General features: G+C 38.8%; 1 protein-coding gene across 5 annotated transcripts in view; it reads right to left on the bottom strand.

The window, feature by feature from the left end:
* The window catches only part of FNDC3B (fibronectin type III domain containing 3B), a 337457-nt gene that overhangs the window by 215016 nt on the left and 95624 nt on the right, over window positions 1-26817 (bottom strand). For all 5 annotated transcript variants that reach the window (XM_036243400.1, XM_036243404.1, XM_036243403.1 and 2 more), the window contains one exon: window positions 26452-26527. In XM_036243400.1, coding sequence (XP_036099293.1) covers window positions 26452-26527 — 76 coding nt within the window. The remainder of the gene's footprint in view (window positions 1-26451; window positions 26528-26817) is intronic.

Genomic DNA, 26817 nt, shown 5'->3' with positions numbered 1-26817 from the left:
CTATAAGTGACCCATAACCTCTTTGCTGAAGTGATTTTCCAGGACTCTCCATGAGAGGAAAATCTGAAACTCACTAAATTCATTAACCAGAAGGCTTCCTTGTGCTTTCTTGACTTCATCTGTAGATTTTTTCCAAACCACACTGGAAAATAACAGGATTGGAAAAGCAATCAGTTAGTTCACATTCCACCCCACCAGTATCCAAGAGCCTGCCCAGTGTAGACGTGAAAGTAAAAAACACTGCCAATGTCATTTGACCCTATTTCTAATGAGAGTTATACGGAACGGTTACAAACTAACACAATTATAGAAATGCTGTACCAAGTATTTCTACTGTAGAAATACTGTACAAGAATGTGACTTATTTGAAGAGCTTTCTAAAAGTAAAAGTCAAAATCATTCCTGGCTCCCTCTTATTTTAGAAACCTTATTTTCTTTGCATCATTTTTTTTCCCACTTCTTTTAAATTTATCTCAGTATACAGTATGCATATTTGTAAGGTGCCGACAATTCTTTCAGCAGTGGGGTAAATACCAAAATCCAAAGGTGAAAATAGAATTTCTTCCATTGTTCTGGATATATAAGAGAGCCAATATAAATGTTTGGTAGGTTGACTATTATTGATTTCTTTATTTTAGAAACCTCATAAAAAGAAATCCCAAAAGCCAACATTATAAAAGTTTAATTTTCACCTTTCTAGACAATCAGCATAATCTAAAATAAAGTTATATAGATTTCTCTATTAATTTTGCTACACTATTGGATCATGCCTCCAATTAAATTGACATTTCAGATTTATAGCTGGCCTTTTCATTTCTCTATTCCATGACAACTCTGAAAGGAGCAAACTGGTATTATTCAGAAGGCAGTTTTCAATTTTTTAACTTTTAGCAGTTCCTCCATAAGATTTAATATGACTTATTAGAGTTGGGGTCTAAACCTCAGAAGATGCTAGCATAAACCACAACAAGTACCAAACTAAGTACAGGCTGGTGACCATAAATAAGAACAAAGCCATGGAGAAGAAATCTGTGGAAATGCAAGGTCCAGTCCTGAGGGGGCAAGCAGGGGCATATCCTCCCAGGCAGGTGGGAAGCCAAATCCACAACAGACAGGCCCAGGGAGCACAGCCAAACTTCAGTCTAACTCCAGGCACAAGACTGTGAACACACGGCCCCATTCAAAGGAACCAAATGGGGGCATACTTTTGCATAGTGTGTAGCATTGTCTAGCAGTTATACCCATTGCTGCCCACAGATCAATGGAACAGAAACGGAAGACTCAGAAATAGACACACACATATATATATCCAAAAGGTTTTTTAACAAGGGTACAAAAGCAATACAATGGAAAAAGAGAGTCTGTTCAACAAATGGTAGTGGAGCAATTAGACATTAATAGGTAAAGAAGAAGAGGAGGAGCGGGGGGAAGGATAGGGTAGAGGGAGGAAGAAGAGTAGGAGTTATTGCTGCTTAGTGATCAGAACAAATGCTAACAAGGATGAGGAGAATCTGGATCATTCACATATTGATGGTAGCAATGTAAAATGGTATAGCCACTCTGGAAAAGTTTGGCAGTTTCTTAGGAAATTTAATATGTAATTATAATACAACACAGCACTGTATTCTTGGGCATTTATCCCAGAGAAACGTGTACACAAAACCTGTATACATTATGTTCATAGCAGTTTTATTTGTAACTACAAAAACTAGAACCAGATGTCCTTCAACAGGTGAGCTCTGATTCATCCATATCATGGAGTAATACTCAGAAATAAAAAGTAACTATTAGTACGCACAACTTGGCTGGATCTCAAATTATACTCAGAGGGAAAAAAAAATCTTAAAAAATTATATACGGTAGCCCTGACCGGTTTGGCTCAGCGGTTAGAGCGTCGGCCTGCGGTCCAGAGAGAGCCAGGTTCGGTTCCCACTAAGGGCACGGACCTCGGTTGCAGTTTGTCCCCGGCCCTGGTTGGGTTGTGTGGATGGCAACCACTCAATGTGTCCCTTTCATGTCTATGTTTCTCCCTCTCTCTCTCTCTCTCCCTCCCTCCCACTCTATCTGAACAAAAAAATGGAAAAATGTCCTCGGGTGAGGATTAAAAAAATATATTATATACTGTGAGATATCATTTATATGACATTGTTTAAGTAACAAAATCATAGAGATGCAGAACAGTTCAGTGGTTGTTAAAGGTTAGTAATGGTGGGAGAATGAGTAGCTTTAATGGGATATCACCTTTTGGTGATGGAACAGTTCTTGACTGTGGCAGTGACTACACAAACATACACACATGCACACAATCGAGTGTGTGTAAGCAGGTGAAATGTGAGTAAGCTCTGTAAATTGTACCAATGTTAATTCCTAGTTTTGATATCATACTAGTGTTATGCAAGATGTTCACATTAAATAAAACTGGGTCAAAGATACATGGGAATCTCCCTGTACATTTTTTACAGCTTCTTGTAAATTTACAAATATTTCAAAATAAATTAAAAAAAAATTAATACCAGGAGCTTTGGAATCATCTTGAATTCAAATTCTGGTTTTGCTACTTACTATTGTGGATAAGTTATATGGCCATCTTAAACTTGTGTTTGTTCATGTTTTAAATAAGGATAATAATATTAGCTGGCAGCTTAACATGAATTAAAAAGAGGGGCGATAAAAAAACTTTCCAATTTAACATTGCAACAAAAAAAATTAAGATACCTAGGAACAGCCCTGGCCAGTTTGGCTCAGCGGTTAGAGCATCAGCCTGCAGAACAAAGAGTCGCAGATTCGATTCCAGCCAAGGGCAAGTACCTCGGTTGCGGTTCATCCCCCGCCCTGGTCAGGGTCATGCGGGAGTCAACTAGTCGATGTATCTCTCTCACATCGATGTTTCTCTCTTTCTCTCTCTCTGCCCCCGTCCCTCCCTTCCATTCTATCTAAAGATAAATGGAAAAAAATATCTTTGGGTGAGGATTTTAAAAAAAGATACCTAGGAATACAGTCAGCTCTCGATTATCGTGGTTAATCAGTTCCAGACTCTACCATGATATATAGATTTCTGCGAAGTAGGATTCTTTATGTATACACAGTTGTCCCTCGCCACTTTGCGCTTCCACTTTAGCAGCTTAACTCTATTGCAGTTTTAATAGAGTGAAGCCTCAAAAGTCAAAGCGCAAAGTGGGGAGGGATGACTGTAAACTAAACCAAGGAAGTAAAACTACAGGACATTGAAAAATAAATAAATAGAGAAAGATATAAAAACATGGAAGAATCAACATCATTAAAATGTCTTTACTACCCAAACCAATCTATAGATTCGATGCAATTCCTATTAAAATACCAGTGAATACTCCAAAGATGTAGAACAAATACTCCAAAAGTTTATATGGAACTAAATAGCCACAGCAATCTTGAAAAAGAAGAACAAAGTTGGGGATCACAATTCCGGATATCAGGTTATACTACAAAGCCATTGTAATCAAAACAGCCTGGTACTGGTACAAGAATAGGCATATAGATCAGTAGAACAGAACACAAAACTCAGAAATAGACCCAAGACATTATGCTCAATTGATATTTGACAAAGGAGGCAAGAGTATACAATAGAGAAAAGACAGTCTCTTCAATAAATGGTGCTGGGAAAATCAGTCAACTACATGCACAACAATAAAACTAGACTATCAACTTACATCACACACAAGAATAAACTTAAAATGGATAAAAGACTTAAATGTCACTTGTGAAAACATAAAAAATTTAGAAGAAAATGTAGGCAGCAAAATCTAAGACATCATACATGGTAGAATTTTCATCCATACATCACCTAGGGTAACAGAAACAAAGGAAAAAATTAATAAACAGAACTACATCAAACTAAAAAGCTTCTGCATAGCAAAAGAAACCAGCATCAAAATGAAAAGGGAACCCACTGTAGGGGAGAACATATTTGTTGACGATACATTGGATAAGGGATTAATTTCTAAAATATATAGAACACTCATGCAACTCAACAAAAAAGAAAGACAAACAATCCATTTAAAAAATGGGCAGAGGACCTGAATAGACACTTCTCCAAACAGGACATACAAATGGGCAAGAGACATGAAAAGATGTCCAATGTCACTAATCATCAGAGAGATGCAAATTAAAACAACTATGAGGATCACTTCAAACCTGCCAGAATGGCTGCCATTAACAAATCATCAAACAACAAGTGCTGACAAGGATGTAGAGAAAAGGGGACTCTAGTGCACTGCTGGTGGAAATGCAGACTGGTGCAGCCACTATTGAAAACAATGTGGTGTTTCCTCAAAAAATTAAAAATGAAACTTCCATTTGACCCAGTGATTACACTTCTAGGAATATATCTAAGAAGCCTGAAACACCAATCGGAAAGAATATGTGCACCCCTATGTTCACAGCAGTGCTATTTACAATAGCTAAGACCTGGAAACAGCCCAGGTGTCCATCAGTAGATGAGTCGATAAAAAAAGCTGTGGTACATTTACACAACGGAATACTCTGCAGCTGTAAGAAAGAAAGCTTACACTTTGAGATGATGTGGAGGGACCTGGAGAGTATTATGCTAAGCAAAATAAGCCAATCAGAGAAAGACAAATACCACATGATCTCTCTTATTTGTGGAATATAATGAACAAAATAGATCCAGAGACATGGAAGTAGAGAACAGACTGACAAATCTCAGAGGGAAGGGGAGTGTGAGGTGGGGGGTAGGAAGAGATAAACCAAAGAACTTATATGCATATATGCATAACCAATGGACACAGACAACAGTAAGGTGAAGGTGGGGTGGGGGGCAGGAAGAAGGGTGTCAAAGGGGGAAAACGGAGGGACATCTGTAATAAAAATAATAAATAAAAAGCGGGGGGAAAGCAGTATTTCATTTAAGATAAATGGGACCGGATGGCCCAGTATTTTTCAAGAATGGTACCATATATGATACTGCTTATATGATTAAGTTACACACTATACCTACATTTTACAATCAATTTCTAAATGTGACTTTTCTTATTTGTAGACAGATTTAGGTTTACATATAAGAGCATTTAGAACAAAAGCCATGCCACCACATAGACTAGAATACTGAGGACAAACGTTCTATAGTCCATAATCTGATGAAATACACCTCAAAAGGTTAAGCAAACATTCTACAAGGGAAAGTGATCTGACCTGGAATTTGATGTGGTTCATTTCCACATCAAGATCAAACAGATTAATTAGCTGCTTTTAACCAAATACATTCCGACTGCCTTGGAGAAGGAGACCAAAAAAAAATTCGAAAGTTAGTAAAGGCCACTTTTCACTACAGATCCCTTTCAACGTAAGGCTTTCCAGGTTCAATCAGCAAACAATACAAAGAAGCCTTCAAGATCTTGGCTGGCAGTGTGACACCCTCAGGCCTCCTCATTCTCTCTTGCAGTATAACGGAAATTCCTGTGCCCGTCTCTTGCTGGCAGCCTCTATAAAGCCCACCTGCTATAAGCCTCCCAGTCTTCAGGCAATGATTCTGCACTCAACCCTGAACATTTCCCCCTACCTTCCTCGAACACCAGGATAAACTGCCACTTGGCCATTGCCACCTGGCAGCTTCCACTCAGAGTGGGTGGCTAATGGTGGGAACAATAGCGACTCTTAACCAGATTGGATCCAATTATATTTGGGGGAAAAAAGAAAGTCAAGACACCAAACAAATGATGGCTTAAGTTCTTTTATTCAAAACAATTGTATTAGTTTATGCAATTGATGGCAGCAGAACATATGAAATTAATAAAGACTTTTTTTTTAATGAAGCAAAAAGACTTGGTAATGTGGCTTTGCAAGGACTCTGAAGTTTCATTTAAACAAAGAGTGTCCTGAAAATCTGTAATGCAGAAATTATCTCATTACCATCACACAAAAGAATGATCCCTCCCACTGCCTTGGCTTCCTACTCACAGTTGTATTTGAAGAATAGTTTTACCAAGAACATTTGGAAAAAAAGAGTCTCTGGTTATTTTTTTTCCAGTATGAGTGGGTTGGGGGACGGGGGAGCATACCATTACATATACAGCACCTCTGCCACTGAAACAGGTAACAGAGAAGTGTTTCTCCCCTTCTAATCCTTCACAAAGTGCAAGCCCAGCCTATCACAACATCAACAAAACACAATAAATGACTTGAATAACTTTCTAATTCCATCCATGCATGGCCTATAAAAATCAAAGCCTCTTTAAAGAAAATCAGATGACTTTACTGAAAATGTAAGTAGACTTATTGCACATTTCATATCCCATCTTCTCCATTCCATTTGTGTCTTGCTTGCTTTTTTCTGAGAATACATTTGCTATGAGCAAAGACTTCTGTTTACTGAGCTGAGGGTAGTAATTTGTGGAGCAACAGAAGAAAGTAACTTACAGCGAAGGGGAAACACTGGAAAATATGGCTAGTGTAAATGATTTCCAAAATCTATAAGTCAAAGTCCACCTACAAACAAGACTTGAGAGCTATTCAGGAAAGCCAACACTAAACCAGGAATGGGGTTCATATAACTAGACCTGAATCTGCCTCAGCTTTGTTCCATAATCTAGGATAAACATATGAAATGAAGAGCCAGCAGTACTCTTTTAAAGTGTGGTTATTTTTAAGTTTGGTTTAAATGACAGAAACTGGGTATGGAAAATTACCAAGAGAACTCAGTCAAAGATGATCCTCAAATGCACAGCTAAAGCAAAAGAGTGTGGAGGCCCTCTGTCACAGATACTGGAAAAACTTTCTCAGTTTTTAGTTTTCTTGGTCCTTTAAGGTCCTGTGAGTCCCTCCCATTCAGGACTCTGCTTTGCAGATGGCCGAGCAGTTTGATCCCTCATTTTCTTTACTGTTGCAGCATCCCTAAGTGGTTGCTGGGTGGATTCTAGCATACAGTGTAACCATTATTCCTGGTGTATCATTTATTTATATAATTCACTTGCATTTGTTTACAGGCAGAGAGACCAGGGGAGGCTTTTTCAATAGCTAACTGAGAAATTACGAAGGCTCAAAAGCAAGACAGATTAAAGGATTTGTATTCTAAGGCACTTTGAAAGTCATTATAATATTACCTAAAAAACCGGAGAGGCAAAACTTCCTCACCTATAAAATGAGACTGGTTGATTAGATCAGTGGTTTTTCAACATATACATGCAAGGGGTGTGAGGTGGTCAGGGGGAAAGGTTGAAGGGCCGCTACCAGAAGAAAGATGAGCAGATGTGCCTCAGGCCCTCAGTCAACCCCACCTACATCGGCTTGGTAGAGTAGACTTCCACGTAAGATTGACTGAAAAAAGGGTCCACAATAACTTTTATAATAGATAAAGCCACTGAAGTCAAAATTGAAGTTCCAGCTCATTCTAAAATTACATGATAGCTTGACTTCTTTGGCCCTATCAGAAGGTAATATGGGACTGCATTTGGACCTTTTCAAATAAGCAAATTCCAAGCACCAAGCAGGAGTTGAAACATAAGCCAACACTGAGCATCAAATTAGATGCTGACACCACTGATGGGAGAAACATACAACACGATTTGCTCCTGAACCATTTCTGAGTTTTTTCTCCAGTTCCTAACAAGCTGAAAGAAGCTGTTCCACCAAGACACACGCTCCATTTTTTTCTTTTTAATGTTTGTCTGCAGGAGATGACTGGGAGCTCAACCTTCCCCATCCTCTGCAAGTGTATGGCCCGTGCAGCCCACCCAGCCTGGTCTCCTACAGCATCATCTCAGATGTCTGTGGCAGACTGGGTCTCACCCCAGAAGTAACTCCCGCTGATACGAAACCCTTCCTATAGCCAAACAAATCACCGTTTGATTCCTGCAGCATTCTTCACTCCTGTTTTTCTTCCTCCTCCTCCCTTCCTATAAAAAAGGTGTCTTTTAAGTATATCTAGAAGGAAACCTGAACAGCGAGGCGCTTTCCCCTCTTAATTTGTTCCTTATCCCGCTGGTGATTCATGCCCTCGCAGCTCCTTCCTCAGTACACTGAGGCGGCTCTGTTCTGCTCAGTTATGGGAGGCCACGTCAGCAGGAAACAGCACTGGCTGCCAGGTCACATTCAAGACTGTCTGGAGCAAGTCAGCGTGCAGCACCCGCAGGACAGAGGCTGCTCTATGGCTTCTCCTGAGCGAAGGGAGTGCTCAGCCTGGAAAAAAGGCCAGCCTCTGAGCACCACAGCGACTCCCAAGCTGAGGGAAGACTCCAAACACCACGGGTTAGAGTTTCCCCATGTCTAAACGTCCCCGGATATTTCCAGCTATAGAGTTATTGGTTTCCCTTCTCCTTCTTTTCTTAGAGAACATACTGTACTACATCCAAATTCATATTTGGAAAAGGTTGCCACAAGCCAAATCAAACTTCATCGTGGCTTTCTGGCTCCCGAGTCCAACAGAGGGAATTCTGCACACCCAACCAAGCAATCTCGGAGCCCCGACCTGCGTTGAGTCAGGACAGAAAACCTGACCTAAGGGGCAGACACACAAAGGCGGTCACTATGGGTCTTCTCTCTTCTACACACATACAGTAAAAACAGTAAACAAATAAGCCATGCCAGATATCATCATGATACCTCACAGGGTGGATTCATGTCAAGAATCACCCCACACAAAGAGGTGCACTCAAATGACAATACTGTATTCAATGTAGCTGGCTCAGTAAATTCCAAAATAAATCCTGCTGATGTAAACCAACATGAGTAAGATTAACATACTACAATAAAATAGTAGTGCTCCTATGCATGGGGATATAGAAGAGTTTCTTAATTTGCTGCAAATTTAGACCAGGGAGCCTGTGTAAAGAAGAAATGTGATTTTTCTCAGGAACCTCCTAAGTTGACAACTTTCTCCTCCGTTCTTGGAAGGTTTTCTTAAGTGGACAGCCCAAATGTCAGATCTTTCCTCCCACGAAATGCCAGGTTTCCTAAAGAAAATATCCCTTCCCATGGAGAGTATGAAGAGAAGAAACAGAGAGAAAGGAGATGAAAATAGAAAGAGTGGTTCGTACTTGAAGGGGGTGTGTTAGAGAGACAGACCCAGGATGGAGAACAGACAGTAACACACACGATCGCTGCTGACACAGCGAAGGCAACTCTGCTCCTCACAGTTCGGAGAGGCACTGAGCTAGTTACCAGGCAGGTAGAGGCATTAACCAGTCCCAAGCACACACCAACCCAAATGCAAAAGGGATGATGTGCCTTCCAAGGAGGCATCAGGAGCAAACCAGAGAAGGAAGAAGAGCACACAAAGCTGGGAGAACACATATAGCTGCAACATGAACTTTTCCATAAGGAGGAACTAGAAGCAAAACAAAATCAAATGTTACAGGTACTTAGATAGTTAGTGATGTTAAAGGTACTCCTTTTTATTTTCAACCATTCATAAAAATGAACATGAACAGCAGATCTGATCTGAGTGGTCACTTCATCAAACCTGGTCTCCAGACAGAAACTGAGTATCCTTAAGTGGATTCTCACCAGCACCTCCTCATGGGGGAGAAAGAAAATATTAGATTCAGCTCCCTATTAATTTACTGAAACCAAACAAATACTCTAAGTTTTATTTGCTACCACAGGCTTTACATAAATCCATGAAGACAAAAATACTCTGATGCCTTCATAAACTACAATAAATCTTTAAAAGCATTTCAAAAAATTAAAACTACCAAATCTCATATACTGATTGTACATCTAGAATAAATTTAAATTAGATATTATGCAAGGGAAGTATTTAGAGGCAGATGGTCCAGATCCAAAGGTAATATATTTCTTGGTTAACACTGTAGGCACAAAGAAAAAAAACGTGAAAGAGAATTAGTCAAGAAAACTAAATATTTTCCATATAAGTGTTAGAAGCACATGATAAATTTGCTGAATTGGGTTATACTGTTTCTAATAGGATAATACTGCAACAGCCAACACACAGATGAACAACAGAGGAGCCTTGAAAATTTTTAAATCCAAAGTGTAGATTTTATCAGAGTTAGACAAAACAGAACAGACACAAGGGTAACACTGACAAACATACTGCAACACACTGTGCATATGTGTGTATAGGTATGCATACATATATATACATAAAAAATAAGCCTTTTGGCATAATGAGACAGAGACATTTGGTGAGAAGCTAAAACTAACAAAGAGCATTACAAGATTATGACTTGCTTATAAATCCTCCAGGGCATATTTAGAAGGGATAATGTTTAAGCAAATCAGTCATATTTCTACAACTGAGAAATATATAGAATAAGCTATTCCACATTTTACACATGCGCCCGCATGCACACACACAAAATGATTAAGCAAACAAATTAGTAAAACCCAAATTGATTTGTGAGTTTTCAAGACCTAATTAAATCTGAAAGAGAAACTGAAAATTAAATTACTATATTTCATTGAGTCCATATAACTTTCTTTCTTTTTTTTTAATCTCACCTAAAGATATTTTTTCTATTTACCTTTAGATAGAGTAGAAAGGGGTGGGGAGGGCATCGATGTGAGAGAGACACATCGATTGATTGCCTCCAGAACAACCCTGACCAGGGCCGGGGACAAACCGCAACCAAGGTATGTGCCTTTGGCCAGAATCGAACCCGCGACTCTTTGGTCCACGGGCCAACGCTCTAACTGCTGAGCCAAACTGGCCAGGGCAAGTCCACAAAACTTTTTATTTATTTTAACATCTCCTGAAAAAGGAAAGCAGTTTACAGTTGAGGGCAAGTCAGTTTCATTGATAATGTTTTCTCTTTTTTGTTGAGATATGTAAAATAATGACATATCTTAAAATCAATGGCGTATTAGATTCAATAAATTGCCAGCAAATAATCCTGTTCAACAAGTGCAAAAAGGACAACTCTATGCACTATTTTAAAGATGAGAGACAAGCAACAAGGCAATCTCATCCTGCTCATGGGTAAGAGGTGGACACATGGGGGGAGTCAGGATCCTTCAGTTGAGTTCGTGTACTTGGGATGAGAAAGTATCACTTTTCATGTTTTTAGGATTTTTTTCCATTCACAAATAATTCAATATCCTAAATATTAGATGTCATAAAAATAAAACCCAGCAAATTTGTCACTGAATGCAACGTAAACTAAATACTTATGACAAGTCTATCTTTAAAAATATACCAGATACCAATTATATCTAAATCTCTGGAAGTAGGGACCCACGCATTTTTTTAAGTCCCAGGTGATTTAGCTGTACAGCTACACAGTTGACAACAAGTAATGTAAAGCACCTGGCATACAATAAGTGTTCACACACATATATACATACACACACGTCAAAAAATCTGGCAATTGCCCTGGCCGGTTTGGCTCAGTGGTTAGAGCATCCGCCTGCGGTCCGGAGAGACCCGGGTTCGGTTCCCGCTAAGGGCATGTACCTTGGTTGCAGTTTGTCCCCGGCCCTGCTTGGTCATGCGGGTGGCAGCCACTCGATGTGTCCCTTTCACGTCGATGTTTCCCTCTCTCTCTCTCCCTCTCACTCTATCTGTGCAAAAAATGGAAAAATGTCCTCGGGTGAGGATTAAAAAAAAAAAAAATATCTGGCAATTATTAAAGCCAACAAAAAAAAATACGTGCTGGGTAATTTTTCTCTCTTTTCTTTTTCTTTTGTTACTATTCAAGATTAACTTATGCTGGCCCTGACCGGGTGGCTCAGTTGGTTGGAGTGTTGTCCTGTGTACCAAAAAGTTGTGGTTCAATCCCCAGTCAGGGCAGGAGGCAACCAACTGATGTTTTTCTTTGTCTCTATAAAAATCAATAAAAACATATCCTCAGGTGAGGCTTTTAAAAAAGAGTAATTTAGCCTGGCCAGTGTGGCTCACTGGTTGAGCATTGACCCATGCACCAGGAGGCCATCAGTTTGATTCCCAGTCAGGGCACATGACCAGGTTGTGGGCCCAATTCCCAGTGGGGGCTATGCAGGAGGTGGCCAATCAAAATTCTCTCTCATCGATGTTTCTATCTCTGTCTCTCTCCCTCTCCCATCTTCTCATTCTAAAATCAATAAAGAAAAAAAATTTTTTTTTTTAAAAAGTGTGTAGTACCTAAGGAATCCTAAATGATAATTTAAGATCTCGCTTTCAAATAGAAAACCTAGATAATTAAACTCTTGAAATTTGTCCACACTTAAACCTATTTAAGTAAAATCCTAGTGTTTTCATGAACTAAAGTGCAAGAGAAAAAAAAATTGAGGGGTCAGAAAAATTTTAGAAATAACCTGGTCCAATCTTCTTATTCTGAGGTGAAAAAAGTGCAACCCTGACCTGACCAGTTTTGCTTAGTGGTTAGAACATTGTCCCACGGACCAAAGAGTCATGGGTTCGATTCTGGTCAAGGGCATGTGCCTTGATTGTGGTTTGGTCCCCAGTCCTCTTTGGGGTCATGCAGGAGGCAACTAATCAGTGTGTCTCTCTCGAACTGATGTTTCTCTCTCTCTCTCTCCCCCACTCTATCTGAAAATCAGTGGAAGAAGGGCCTTGGGTAAGGATTAAAAAAAAAAAGAAGAAGAAAGTGAGGCCCTGATCAATGAAACTAGATTGAATGAAAAGGAAGTTAAACCACTATCGGGAGACTCTCTTCCTCTAATTGAAGCCAGTACGTTTTGTCAGGTTTCTTCATGTAAAAGGGAAAAGGAAAATTAACAATCAATTGATTTTTACTTTATGAGTTCAAATCCAATGACCTTTGATGTGAACCTTAGTCAATTAAAAAAACACTGCATGAAACAGAGGGTCTGTGGAAGGTGTACAGTTAAAATTTGTACTGAAAGGGAAATAGGCTTAAAATAAATTTAAAGAGGTCAAATTAGCAAGGCTATTACATACCTCATGTTGAGCCATTTCCTATGTCTCCTAAATATGTTACCCAGAGCTACTTTTCAGCACTGGCTCAAATTCTAGAGTCTCATTTTCTCCAAAGTCTGTTTTGTGGTTAATTACTTGCCTTCTGACTACTCTGGGTATAGCCAAGAAACAGGTAGAATGCACCTGTTGTTCTTGAGTTCCATCTGAGATGGAGGCTGACATTCTATTCACCTCTGAGGAATGTTAATTGCTGATACCCAGTATGACAGGTGCAATGAGGAGTATTAAAATGATCAATGAACTCAACGCACAGAATAGCAAGGGAGACCATGAGAAAACTCCTCAAGAGCTGTAACTTTAATTACTAATAATCGGACTGGAACTCAACAATTTGACCCCTGAAATCGATTTTTAAAACAAGGCACAAAGTTCTGACTTTCTACAATGGTGCCCTGTCCACAGGAGGAAAATAAAAGAATATGTATAATTCTGTTTTCCACGTTATTGTGGTCATTCACTACCCCCACCTGCCTCTCATGAATTGCTTCTCTCTTCTGCGGGCAAAGTTCCTCTGTTCCAGATTCTTGCTGGTGTAGAGTCCTATGTATTTTGAATTCTAAGTCACTTCCTTTCCCCTTAGTTTTATGCTTCAAAACTTTCCTCTTTCTTTAGACTACTTTACACACAGTGAAGCCAACTCCCATATGAGCCCACCTACTTTTTATCCTCCCCTTTGGCTTTTTCTTTTACTATCACCCAGCAGTCTGTGGGGAGCAATGTACTTGCTTATTACTCGAATACAGTGTATGATAGTTTTTTATCTGTTGGGAATATCTTTCATATTTGCATGTTTCCTAATTCAGTGGAACCCCCAATACTACATAATATTATTCATTAAACTTTAAAATATTCCAAGGATACCTTTGGCAATATATGTTTTCTCATTGTGTGGGAACTGAGGCACAGAAAAGAAAAAGGAGTACCTGATAAAATAACAATTGAATTAGAAGATGTAAACTAAAAGACTGTACAAAAAAAATCCCTTAAGAGAAAAAAATTTCAAATAAAGAAAAAATTTTTATCTTTGAGCTTACAACTAAAGAATTTAAACCATTATTCTTTATTTTTTGCATATAAATGAATTTTTTCAATTTGTCCATTTTGTGACCACACTTAATCCTGAGAGATTTTTCTTTTGTTTAAGGGCACTACTTCTATAAATCCTCCTTTCTTACAAGTGTCCCTCACCCCAATAATCTCCTACTTCAGTTGTTCTCAAAACCTGGTCCCAGAACCAAGAACATCAGTACCACCTGGGAACTTCTTGTAACTACAAATTCTCAGGTCCCAACCACCCCAGACCTGAATTAGAAAAGGGGGTGGAGAACCAACAATCTGCGTTTTAACAAGCCCTCCAGGTGATTCTGATCCATGCTCAAGTTATTGGTAATTGTCAGCATCTGACACCCAGACGCCATACATTCAGATATTATGGGGAACCACCTGAATTAAGCACCAAGAGGTTTCCTAGGTATCTACACCCTTCAAGGTACCAGGTAGGATCTATGAAAAGAACAAAGAGGAAAGCAACAGTCCCAGCCCAATTCTTTCATAAAGTCAAGTGAAAACAGGGCTAAAAGCAGCTTCAGCAAGCAGCAAGTTGTAACATGGTTATTTTCTCATCCCACTTTTTAAACTCCATCTGCCCACACAGTCTTACCTGTTCTAATCAACTTCAAATTTTATTAGTTTATAATATGTGAGCTACTGTGTTTACATCTAAATAAAGGTAAAATAAATCTGTACTCTGCTGAAAGAAGTAAACTCAATTTGTTTGATGACCCCCGTTTATTGCTTATGGAAGTTTGTAAGAAAAACTGAAGAGCAATTTTAATTAATAGGTTCAATAAAGACAACCACCACAAAGAGTTTACTTAATAAGTTTATGAATAGGAGATAAAAGATCCTTAAGCACTTTGCAAAACTTCCCAAAGACTACCCTGGATGAACAGACACAGGTATGCGGGTGGCCTGTGCAGTATGATGTACTTGGGAAAGCGCACACTGAGAGTTTCTGAAGCTATCCTGAGTGTTAGGTTAACCAGATCAGCTCGGTCTCTGCTGCACATTAGAATTACCTATGCAGCTTTTCCAAACTAATGCCTTACCCCCTACAATCTGACAGTTCTCTTTGGTTTAGGAAATCTGACAATTCGCTACAATTAGCCTGGAGATCAACTTGCACATTTTTTAAAAGTTCCCTAAGTAATTCTGATGTGTGCAATTTATAAGCCACTATGTTATTACAACCAGCTTTAAAATTCTGAGATGTTAGAGATGTTCTTTACCTTAAGCATATAATGCAAGAACTATGTTGTTCAAAATGCAAATGACTGACCCACAGAATAAGAACTGTTTTGATCATTAACTAAGAATAAATTACCCAAATTAATCTCAGATCTTGACATGTGATAACACACCATGCTTCTGCTACATTTTAAAATGTTGTGACTATTTCGTGCTTACACTCAAAGACATTGTAAGTATAAAGGTTTGATTACACAAAGACTGTTCTTCCTCAATAGGAGGAGACAAGTTAAATTCTAGCTGTGCCAAAGTGCTCATTTTGTCCACACTGCTTATATCCTGGTATAGCCGGCACCAAAAATTGATACTGTTATCTAGCATAATACTCACTACCTCTATGTTAAAAAAAATCCAACTCTGGATAATCAAAATAATTCAACCCTGGACAACTCTTAAAGACTTGGCACTTTGAGAACAAGCTAACAGAGGTTAATTTGACATGAACATGAGATAGGTGTATGTGCGTGTATAGCAACTTTCTTGAAAACTGCAAACAAAGCAGATAAAATATATCTAGTCATTCCTCTAACAGAGAATAAAATCTTCACTCAAAAAAAACTCTAAGGATAATGTGTATATATATTTTTTTGGTAGGTGCCCCTAGCAGTAACCGAACGCGGGTCTCTGTGGTCCGCAGGCCGACGCTCCAACTGCTGAGCCAAACTGGCCAGGGATAATGTGTATATTTTTATCTTTTATGTATCCACTCCTATTCCCTAACACTTTTCTTCCCGGGTGCTATGCCTCCTCCTCTTGTCAGCTTAGAATAAAATAATAGCTAATAATTAGAAGATTTTTTAATTACGTGAAAATGTGGATATTCCTAGAGCCACAATGATACCACAAAACTGTGTTAATTCTGGCTCTACACTGCAATATATAAAGTGTTCATAAAGGCCTTCCATTTAAATTATGGAATGCTTCCATTTTAAAGCAGACACACAAAAAAGACTTAAAGACTTAAAAAAGTCAGCTTTTCTCTCCAAATTGCAAAAGTGTGGGGGAGAAAGTTGGAAAAAGGAATTACATCCAACCCACAGAAGAAAATGTAGGTGCATTCAAAGTACCCCAAACCATAAAGTCGTAAGTGAGTCACTGAGGAGGGCAATTCTGAGGCCAGTTCTCTCCATACAGCAGGTCCTCGAATAAAGATGTTTCATGCAACACCGTTCAATGCTGATGACATGCCATAGGAACTTACCTCTTGCAATTTAATTATGCTTGTATCTATTAACCTATGGTAAGACTGGATCTGTTATAGGTCCTTTAGCTGCAGTTCCAAAAACCTATCCCTGGCGTTAAGTGAGGACTCACTGTACTTAGATAAGTGCAGGAAGGAATATTACAACATACACCCTCCCTTTCATCCAACTGTCTTGACATCCTCAAAAATAGTGTGCAAAATACCTTCCAAGTCACTCAAAACTCTCCTTAGAGAAGCAATCCCCAATATGACAAGCAGAAAAAGAAGTCCTGTTTTTTTGTTTTGTTTTTTTAAGTTTGCCTTTTTTATCCTTTTTTGTTAATCCTAATGCTTGTCCAATTAGGAGAGAGCGAGCACAAAAGTTTACTCACTATGGTTTACATTGTAGGTCAGATATCTTTCTAATTTCTGTTCCTACTTTCACATCCCTGAACATTGCCCTTACCAGACTTTCTCCTCCTCCTGCCTGCTCCTCCCTGCGGCCTCTCTCATCACCTCCCTCACCTTTGCGATCAACACTGTTGAGGGAAACTTATTCTATTGGCTTCATTTAATTTAGTAATCGGATTCCTTTACAATTTGAAGTGTACTCTATATATTCCCGGGTCTGGTCGTTTATTGAAACTTAACTGCTATAGAGAAAGCTATAACTTTTCACCACATTGAAACATTAAAAAATTAATGAGTAATCAAAATTAAAATATTTGCTAATAATACAAAAGATAACTGTAAACCTGTCCTTTTACTATGAAATAACTTTAAAAATATTTTCCAACATGTTCTCAGACTATTTATTCCTCACAGAAGAAAAAAGTTAATAAAAGAATGAATATAGTCCTGGCCAGTTTTGCTCAGCAGTTAGAGCGTCAGCCGTCGGCCTGTGGTCCAGAGAGACCTGGGTTCAGTTCCCGCTAAGGGCATGTACCTTGGTTGCAGTTTGTCCCCGGCCCTGGTTGGGGTCATGTGGAAGGCAGCCACTCGATGTGTCCCTTTCACGTCGATGATTCTCTCTCTCTCTCACTCTCTCTCTCTCTCTCTCTCTCTCTCCTTCCCTCCATCTCTATCTGAACAAAAAATTAAAAAAAGGATGAATATAATAATCATCCTCTCATGTTTTTACAGGTAAGAGGAGCTAACGCATATGTTGGACTTCTTCAAAATTACCGTGTGTTTTTAGAAATACATCGAGCCCTGGCCAGTTTGGCTCAGCGGTTAGAGCATTGGCCTGTGGTCTGGAGAGACCAGGGTTCGGTTCCCGCTAAGGGCACGTACCTCGGTTGCAGTTTGTCCCCGGCCCTGGTTGGTTGTGCGGGTGGCGACCACTCGATGTGTCCCTTTCACGTCGATGTTTCTCTCTTTCTCTCTCCCTCTCACTCTATCTGAACAAAATATCGAAAAATGTCCTCGGGTGAGGATAAAAAAAAAAAAAAAAAAAGAATAGAAATACATCGATGCATGTATTGTCTTAATTTGAGGAACTGAGAGTAAAAATAACCAAATTTAACTACTTAATCACAGTTGTATTGTCTTAATTGGAGGAACTGAGAGTAAAAATAACCAAATTTAACTAGTTAAGCACAGTTACAAACAAACAAAAACTTCTATGAATTAAATAAGGAAAACTTTCCATCATTTTGACATGAATTTTTAGCAGTATATTAGGAAATGACTTTCCCTTCTTCTGAACACCTCGTAGATGCTGGATAGGCACTGGGATACAAAAATCACTAAGACTTGACCCCTACCCTTTAAGAACCCTTCACAGTCTTCTTTAAAGACCCTCCTAAAATAAAAGTTTCAAGTTCTAAGAGTTAAAACAAGAATAAAATATACATAAAGAATGAAGCAAGAAAAAAAAGACTACAAGCTGTGAAATAAAATGTGGCAGGCAAGTGAGGTAACACGACATTGTTAGTTCTCCTGAATTATCTGACATGTAAAGATCTGTGACATTTAAGGAACTCTAAGCAGTGGTACCTTCAGCAATGACATTTTAATCATTGTTTAACAATCCTGAAAGGCAAAGGCTACAGGGACTAAATTCACACTGCAGGATTTTTAAATGTATTATTTGGAAGCCTTATGACTAAAATGTGAAGACATCTAAAAAAAAAAAAAAAATCCTAACTAATACCTCAAGTTTACATAGGGTTTCCTGGAATGCTTTAAAAGGACAGGTACCAAAAATACTGAGTAGTTAAATGTGTGGCCATAATGGCTGGGAGCCTAAGAATGGCTTTTATTTATTGGACCCTTACAATGTCTCAGACACTGTTCTAAGTGCTTTCTACACAGTGTGCCATTTAATCCTCATAGCAGTCCTTCAAGACCTATGCTGTATTCCAATTCTATAAGTAAGGCAACTGAGGTGCACAGAAGTTAAGTAATGAATTTTATGATACACAATTAATATGCAGGGAATTTCTAAGCCAGGCATTCTCACTTGAAAATGCATAATGATTTTACTAATATGCCTTACTCCCTCCCCTTAAGTACTGCTTAAAAGCAGAATGCATTAAATAGAGATTAAAATTATAAAACTTAATTGTAAAAGGCAAGGTGTAAAGAAGAGAAAGCATACCCAGAGGCACTTCTTTGTAGGTCTGTCTAAATATGTCTGCTCAGGCACAGTGTGAGAGTTAGCTTATTATCTATCCAAAAGAAAAACAATAAATAAAACTTCAACTACAAAAAAACTTAACTTAAATGCATAGAACAGTGGGCCCATTGTTTTATCCATAATGTAATATCTGAACAATATATACATCCCCATAAACCCATCTGCAGTATGTAAACTGGTGCCATCACCATTCACCCCATGACAGCAAGCCATTATAAATAGGCAATGAAATGGAGGCTAGAATGTCAAGACACTTCCCCAAGTTGGATAATCAAGTCATTGCCCATAAGAGATCATGACATTTCTTTAGAATAAAAACAATCAGCAAAACTATGTATATTACTAGTGATGATGATGATACAGCAGATTACTAGCTTACAACCTTATTGGGTAGATATCAGCAACTATAACCATTTTAAGAAAGGAAATAGTCTAAAAGGTTAAGCATTAGCTAGCAAACCAGAGGATTCACACTTTACTATTAAAATATAATCTTTCTAACTTCTAACAAATCAAATCATCAAAACTGTATTTGGAGAAAAAAGCCAAAAAAAGTCTGAAAATAAAATATTGGGCGAACCTTTTGTCCTAACTATGCAAATGTAAGAATAGATGTAAACCATCAAGGTAACAGGGAAGGGCAGAAGGAGAAAAGCATCAAGAAGCAGACACACTGGGTACCTCCCTAGAGAGGGACTTCATACCTCTGGGAAGCTACATAGTTTGGCACTGATGTAATCCAGTCTCGTAACATTACTCAGTCCCATCATGACAGCTCCATGTATGATCACAGACTTTCCTCCCACCTCTTCCATAAACTGGACTTTCCATTAGTATCTATCAATATCTACCAACTCTTATGGAGACCACCCTGCTAATAAACTTCTAGTTACTCAGCAGCAAGCTGTGTTTGAAAGGGGGACTAGCAGGTCGGCGTACAGAATGCCTGTTAAGGCTCCCAAACATTTCAAAGATCAGGAACACTCCAAAATGCTGGAAATAATTTTTCATCAATATTACACACTTACACGTGCGACACACACACACACACACACACACACACACACACACAACACTGCTTTGTCCTGAAGCTAACTAACATATAAGAGTTATAAAATGAGCTGGCAAGTTGGTAGAGCAATTCAGACTAAGACTCTTTCAGGTTAGAGCCTAACTGAAGAACTGTGAATTAACTCTCACCAAATACTGCTATGATTCAATCAGAAAAAGATGAGCAAGATGCTGGGTGGGGATAGCCTGGGGCAAAGACCTGTATTTTCTATTCTAAACTATTTTTTAATGCCAAACTGTTCACAATAACAGTTCAGATTAGCAATCCCTCACAAACTCCCTCCAAATGTAAAAGAAATGGGTTTTCAAGGTAGTTTCTTATATAAAACAGCTCTCAAAATCCTAATCTTGTGATAGGAAAAAATATTTCCACTAATAATACAGACATTCTACAAATAACTAGTCAAATAACAATCAATTACATGTTCAATGTACTGAAAGTTTGCAAAGTTTAGGAAGGATTTAAGGTCTTTATACTAGAATAATTTCACTATCAAACCACCAAATATTTTTGATGAAAAAATTGTTTGCAAATTTAGCCAAGGCAAGGGTTCCATCAACCTCAGAAGACAGACTGCATTTGCAATAGATCCTCTTCCTTGGTTTTAAGCCAGTAAAACAGAAATTTCTCATTAATATGCACAGTCTGCTTTAAAGAAATAGACCATATAGAAGCTTTGCTTGTGAAATCACAGTCAGCCTCAGCTTGTAGCCCCTATGGATGACAACACTCATGTCATTTCTCAATAAGCAAAGCAAGAGACAGGGAGCATTCCCTAGGACCTGCCATAAAATTCTTAGAAAGAATGACATGTCCGTGTTTTAATGTGCCAAACGAGTCTAATAAATGCACTTGAAGTATAAAATGAGAGGGAGGAAGGGAAAAAAAAAAAACACATTAAGGTCCCTGTGGCAGTCTGGATGCTGAATCATAGGAGGAGGGGAGGGGGAGGGAGACAAACAAGGAGATTCAGAACTGTGGAACTGCTCTCAATGGGGTCATTCACAGAGCCCCTTAGCAGAGTGCGGTGTTCATCAGTGATATGGTTCCCACACTCACTGGGCCAGGGGAAGAATGAGATGCGGAGCTGAAGAAGGCTTAAGGAGAAGAAGTATGAGGGGAAATTTTTCACATTCTGATGGTGTCTACGCTACAGCCACCTCAGAAGGGGCTCTCCCCGAGTTTCCCTACCATATACTCTGCTGTCATTTCAAGGTCTCGACCCACTTAACACAAGTCAACAGAGTAAACTGTCTTCATAAAAGATGTCTAAATTATTGTGGGCAAAAATACATTAGCAATTAAGTCTCTTTAAATAGTATTCTTTATTAGAAAAATGGAAATTCCCAAACAGCTTACTTTAATCTGTTTTATCTCATAGACTCACCATGCCATTCACCTATTTTCTTCAGGCTCACAATTTGTATGTAACAGTCTTAAAACACAAATAAAAACTGCAGGATCAATATGAAAGTTCTTTAGACTCTAAACATATTTCTCTGTGGAAAACAGATTAGCTTCAATTATCAATGTATTTGAATTAGAAAATTCTTCTATAGAGATTTTTGAGACCACCAAAAGCACTTAACTAGACATCTTCAAGCTCCCAGGACAATAATAAAATTTAAAAGAAAAATTATCACACTTGATGTAATGCCAGGGCCAGCCAAGGGTCTAGCCAGTGATTATCATCAGGCTCTGGGGACAGGGTGGAAGATACTGTTTCCTGTCACAACTGAGTTCAGAGTCTAATTCAAGGGCAAAGGAAAGGTCTGTGCATATAGCCAAACTGTTATATGTAGTGCTACCTCTACCTGCTCCCCCAGAAATGCAGAGAAAGGTCGGGATAAAATGCAGTGGTCCAGGAGGGCTCCGGAGGAGACAGACTAGAGCCTTAAAGGAAGTGTGGTATTTGTTTTGGCTGAAGGATTTTACAGGGCGCAGAGAAAGGGCCCAGATAAAAAGATGGCATGTGTGGGCAGGAAGGAAAGCTGCCTTGCCAGCACCTCAGCCCAGACAAGGATATGAAAATAATGGGAGAGACCTGCAGCTGCCCAATATTAATTCCTGACTTTAAGCAAAGGCAAGAATTCATATTGATTGTTATGATTCTTTTTTCCCCTAACAATTAGCTCTTTGTCTAGGATGCCATAGGTATAGTGCACCCTCCCAGTGAAAATAAACTATGACCTTTTGTGGCCCCTTCAAGACCTGTAATTCATGTTTCAAGGAAAATATTGAGAAATATTCCATTAGAAATGAATCTGCTTTCACAGCATATTGTATGTTTCCTGTGTTTTTCTTCCTTCATTATCACCAAGGACATTCCCATGAAAACAAAATCTTGTTTTTCCCCCAGAGTAACCATATTTTTATATTGATTTGCTTTGAATTTCCAAACTGCTTTTTCATGGCATCACATGAGCTTCTGAGGTCTTTCTAGTGATGCCATAAGTGCCCTATAGAAACAATATTGTTAGGGTAACAAATTCAACTACAAGCAAAGAGGGTTAACCTTATATGGTATCATTTCCAAGTTTCCAGGAAGCCACCCCCCACCAACCAAGTCCACTCCCTACCCCTAATCTTTCCCACATCAATCCCTAACCTGCTGACTAATGTTGAAACAGCAAAATTCTTAAGCTGACAGTTTCAACCTTGGCGTAAGCAGTAAGTGTGACTTCAAAATTTCCAGGAAGGCCACCACCACCAACCACCCCACCCCAACAACAAAAAACCACTTCCCCACCTGCTGGCTGGTGTTGAAAGAGCATAAATAGAGCTTTGCTCTCTTAACTTTAATCTCTAGTAAAACGCAAAAGCTTCTTTCACAAGTTTCCAATACAATATGACTAAACTACAAATCTTTTCCCAATAGATTCTTTTAAGGCAGGCAGGAAAAGATTGCCTCCCACTATATTAGTCCCCTCCCATTGCACCCCTTCCCTTCCAGCAGCTGGAAGCCCCACCTGAAAGGTCAGCCCACCCCAACTCTGGGCCCAATCCTGACTTGAGGCAGAAATAGTTTAAGTTCTATATCAATACACCCTGTATCACACCACCTGCTTTTACTCTAAGGACTCAGTCTCCACCATCCACTTTTGCTCTGCAAACCATCTCTAACTCATCCTGGCCATAAGTACTCATCTAAGCATCCTACCCAGAATCCTGTTACTCCAGGAATAGGAACCTACCTTGCTCTTGTCACATTCCCAAGGAGAATAGAGCCCTACTATTTGAGTTCATGCTTCGGTGTACAGAGCAACAAGGATCTCAAACTCTGCAGTCCGAATACCAGAGATGAGAACTAGACTCTGCCTCTTTCCAGCTATGTGACTTTAGGTGTGTGAAATAACCTCTACAGGGCTCAGTTTCCTCATGTGTACCTATCATACCCATTATATATGAGTGAATACATAGCATAGCTAAGAGCTGAATAAATATTAATGATGATAGGAATATTAATCACAGTGAAAGGATAACATAATTTGTGTTGCAATTTGCAAACATATTGTCTATTCCTACATTCTGTGTTCATATGCTCTACTACCCATGTGGAGTCCAGCATTCACTACTCACAAAGAACAGAGAAGTTAGTCAAATGAAGGCTCGGGGGTAGGAGGACTGAGCTGAGTATTGCCTATTATGCATAAGCAGTGATCAATAGGTCTGGACTCAAAGTTCCTTCCAGATTCTGCAGTTCATCCTGTTTCCCCAGTTTCCCAAGCCCTAGGCAAACCATGTGATTCCAGTTCCTAGTCCCTCTCATCCTGTCCTGTGTTATTTCAATTAATTGGCCCAGGTACTACCAAGCCCCAAACGAAGATAACCATAGTAGTGGGGGTTTTCAGAATAGAACAAAGAATAGAAAGGCTGGAGAAGCTAAAGATAAGTGGCTTTAGTCAAAGGCATTTTTGAAATCACTGGAAGGAGTGTTAGTGTCATTTATCTCCAAGTATCATCATGAGTGAAAACAAAGCTCCCATTGTGAACAGAGCATCACACTTGCAACATTCCCTGCAGAGTACCCCAGTTACTGACATGGATTCATACAAAAAAAGTGGGGGAGAGGTGCTAACTAGATGAATACACACACACACACAATGCAGATACCAAAAAGTAAAAGCAGGTGGCATGAATGTATGGGTTTTATATATGCCGATTTATTCAGCAATTTGCTTTTATAGATTCTATTACACATACTCAATTGTAGACAGTCTACCTGCCCATTCAGGACACTCCAGTACCATGCCCAGAGGCTCAACGGCTTTCTTACTGAACTGAAAACATCAGCTTCATTCTAACAGGTGAAGTGACTTTTCCTCTGGTGTGACTTTTTTAAAGCTATGGAGTAAATTCTGATTTTTATTTGTTGATAATATCCATTTATTAAAGTACTACACGGAGAAAGAAGATTCTATATCCCATACTATTTTAAATATTCATTTCCTCTCTTCTTTGACCTGAAGTTTCTTTTAAAAACTAGGTTTGGTTTTAAATGGTTCAGAACATCACAGATGAATTTCAGGGAAACATGGTCAGAGAAACGCAATTGGTAAAAATTACTAAGAACATGGCTAAGTCATTTCAAATTAACTGCAATTAAAACTCATTTGGCTTGAATAATGAAAATACATTCATTTCTCCAGAAAAAAATGTTTATTCCTAAATGTATTCATATAGGTACAAAAACAAGTAGTAAGTTTATAAAGCAGCATTCTCTATAATGGAAAGTAATAGAAAAAAAAAAATCAACTTTTTCTATGCAGCTCATTATAGAAAACCAAAAAAAGGGCAGTTCCCCTCATTTGTTAATCTATTGGTAAACAAGTACAGGCATTAAAAATAAACCCTATGTTCAGATTCCAGTCTAATCAATAACCTAGCATTGAACTCAAGTATATGTCAATTTACCATAGCCCGATCACTGCCAAAAACAGGTGTCACAAACAGTGTTCTCCAACACCAGTGCTTACAGGCCAAAACAGACCTGAATTGATCTTCCGACACAGAATTCCATATGGATCAGAGGACCTAAGTCATTTCTCTCCCAAGTGAAATACAGAGAAGAGGCACTGGTATTACACATACTAAAAATTAACTAAAATGCCCAGTGAACTGTACGCATTTAAAGAACTGCACCCAGCCTGGCTGGTGTAGATCAGTGGTTGAGCATTGACTCATGCATTAAAAGGTCACCAGTTCAATTCCTGGTCAGGGCACATGCCCAGGTTGTGGGCCCAATCCCCAGTGGGGGGCATGCAGGAGAGGCAGCCAATCTATGTTCTCTCTCATCGATGTTTCTATCTCTCTCTCTCTCCCTCTCCTTTTCTTTCTCTCTAAAATCAATAAAGAAAAAAAAATTTTTAAGAAAAATAAAGAATGCAAAAAAATAAAGAAAGGAGGCTCACCTATACTTAGAACTTACTGAGATGGCAAAATTCTGGACTCTAGCTGGAATAAGACTTCGGAAATCTTGAGGGGAAGTCATTTGGATGTAGGAGGGACATGAATTATTGGGGGTGGATGGTGGTGGGTAGCTTTCTAAGATGATCCCCAAAGATTCCTGCCTGCTGATACTCACACCCTGTGTGATCCTCCTTCTTCTATAGCTGCTGCTATGAAGCCAGCTGCAATAATGTACGTGTCCCATGGAGAGGCCACTTAGCAATAAAACGAGGAAAGCCTCCTGCCAATAGCCTGCTGAAAACTAACTCCTGCCAACAACCACTTGAGTGAGCCTGAAAACAGACTGACCCTTAGACATGCCTAACAATGACTGCAGCTCTAACCCACACCTGGATTTTAGTGTTGTGAGAGGCCCAGAGCCACAGGACACAGCTAAGCCATGCCCAAATTCCTGACCCATACAAACTATAAGACAATAAAACTTGGAAGTAATCTGTTAATATCTGTTATTAAATAACAGATAGTTTATACAAATTTTACCTCTAAAAACATCATTTGGACACCATCACAATACATATTTAAAACTTTGATCTAATTTGAAAAAGTACATCCAGTTCTCAATTGGAATTTTAGGGTTCTTTAAAATCTCTGCATTTTTCATGTTTACCAAAGTCTATAATATAAGAAGCCTCTGCAAGCTTTCCCAAGTTAAGTTAATTCACTTAAAGGTCAATAGAATACTAGAGGTATTTAACTTTGTCCCTTATATATCAGAGGCCTGCAACAGCATTAAGAAATCCCTATCTGACAAAAAGAAAAAGCAAAAACAAAAAACAAATCCAAGATAAACTTTACTTCTAGAAAAAGCACAAGTAGACACAAAAGAAACCCTTCACTTTCTTAATAAAGGAAAACTCCTTTAATTAGAAGGCATCCAAAAAATCTCTTACCTTGAATGCACTGAAGTGTTCCATCCTCCGCTCTTATTGTAAAAGTCTCACCTGGATTAACTTGAACGAGAATAACCTGCCAAAATAACAGTGAACTTCAATTTAATACTGGAACATCTGGGATTTTTCTTCAACCGTTTAATCACCTAAATTTATGTACTAGACAGGAAGTACGTGGCACAGATCTTGTATAAACACAAAACTTAGGATATGTTTTAGACCTGTTCAAATGTTTAGGAGTAAGCATATGTATTTGAATTTAGCTAAGTGAATTCTCCAGTGTTACTTATGATGCTATGTAACTCAAAAACTCAATTTTTTTAATCCTCACCCGAGGATATGTTTATTGATTTTAGAGAGGGAGGA

The sequence above is a fragment of the Molossus molossus genome, unplaced genomic scaffold (assembly GCF_014108415.1).
Source record: "Molossus molossus isolate mMolMol1 unplaced genomic scaffold, mMolMol1.p scaffold_m16_p_5, whole genome shotgun sequence".
NCBI lineage: Eukaryota > Metazoa > Chordata > Mammalia > Chiroptera > Molossidae > Molossus > Molossus molossus.
The sequence above is the reverse complement of the archived record's forward strand: the minus strand, read 5'-3'. Positions and strand labels throughout refer to the sequence as shown.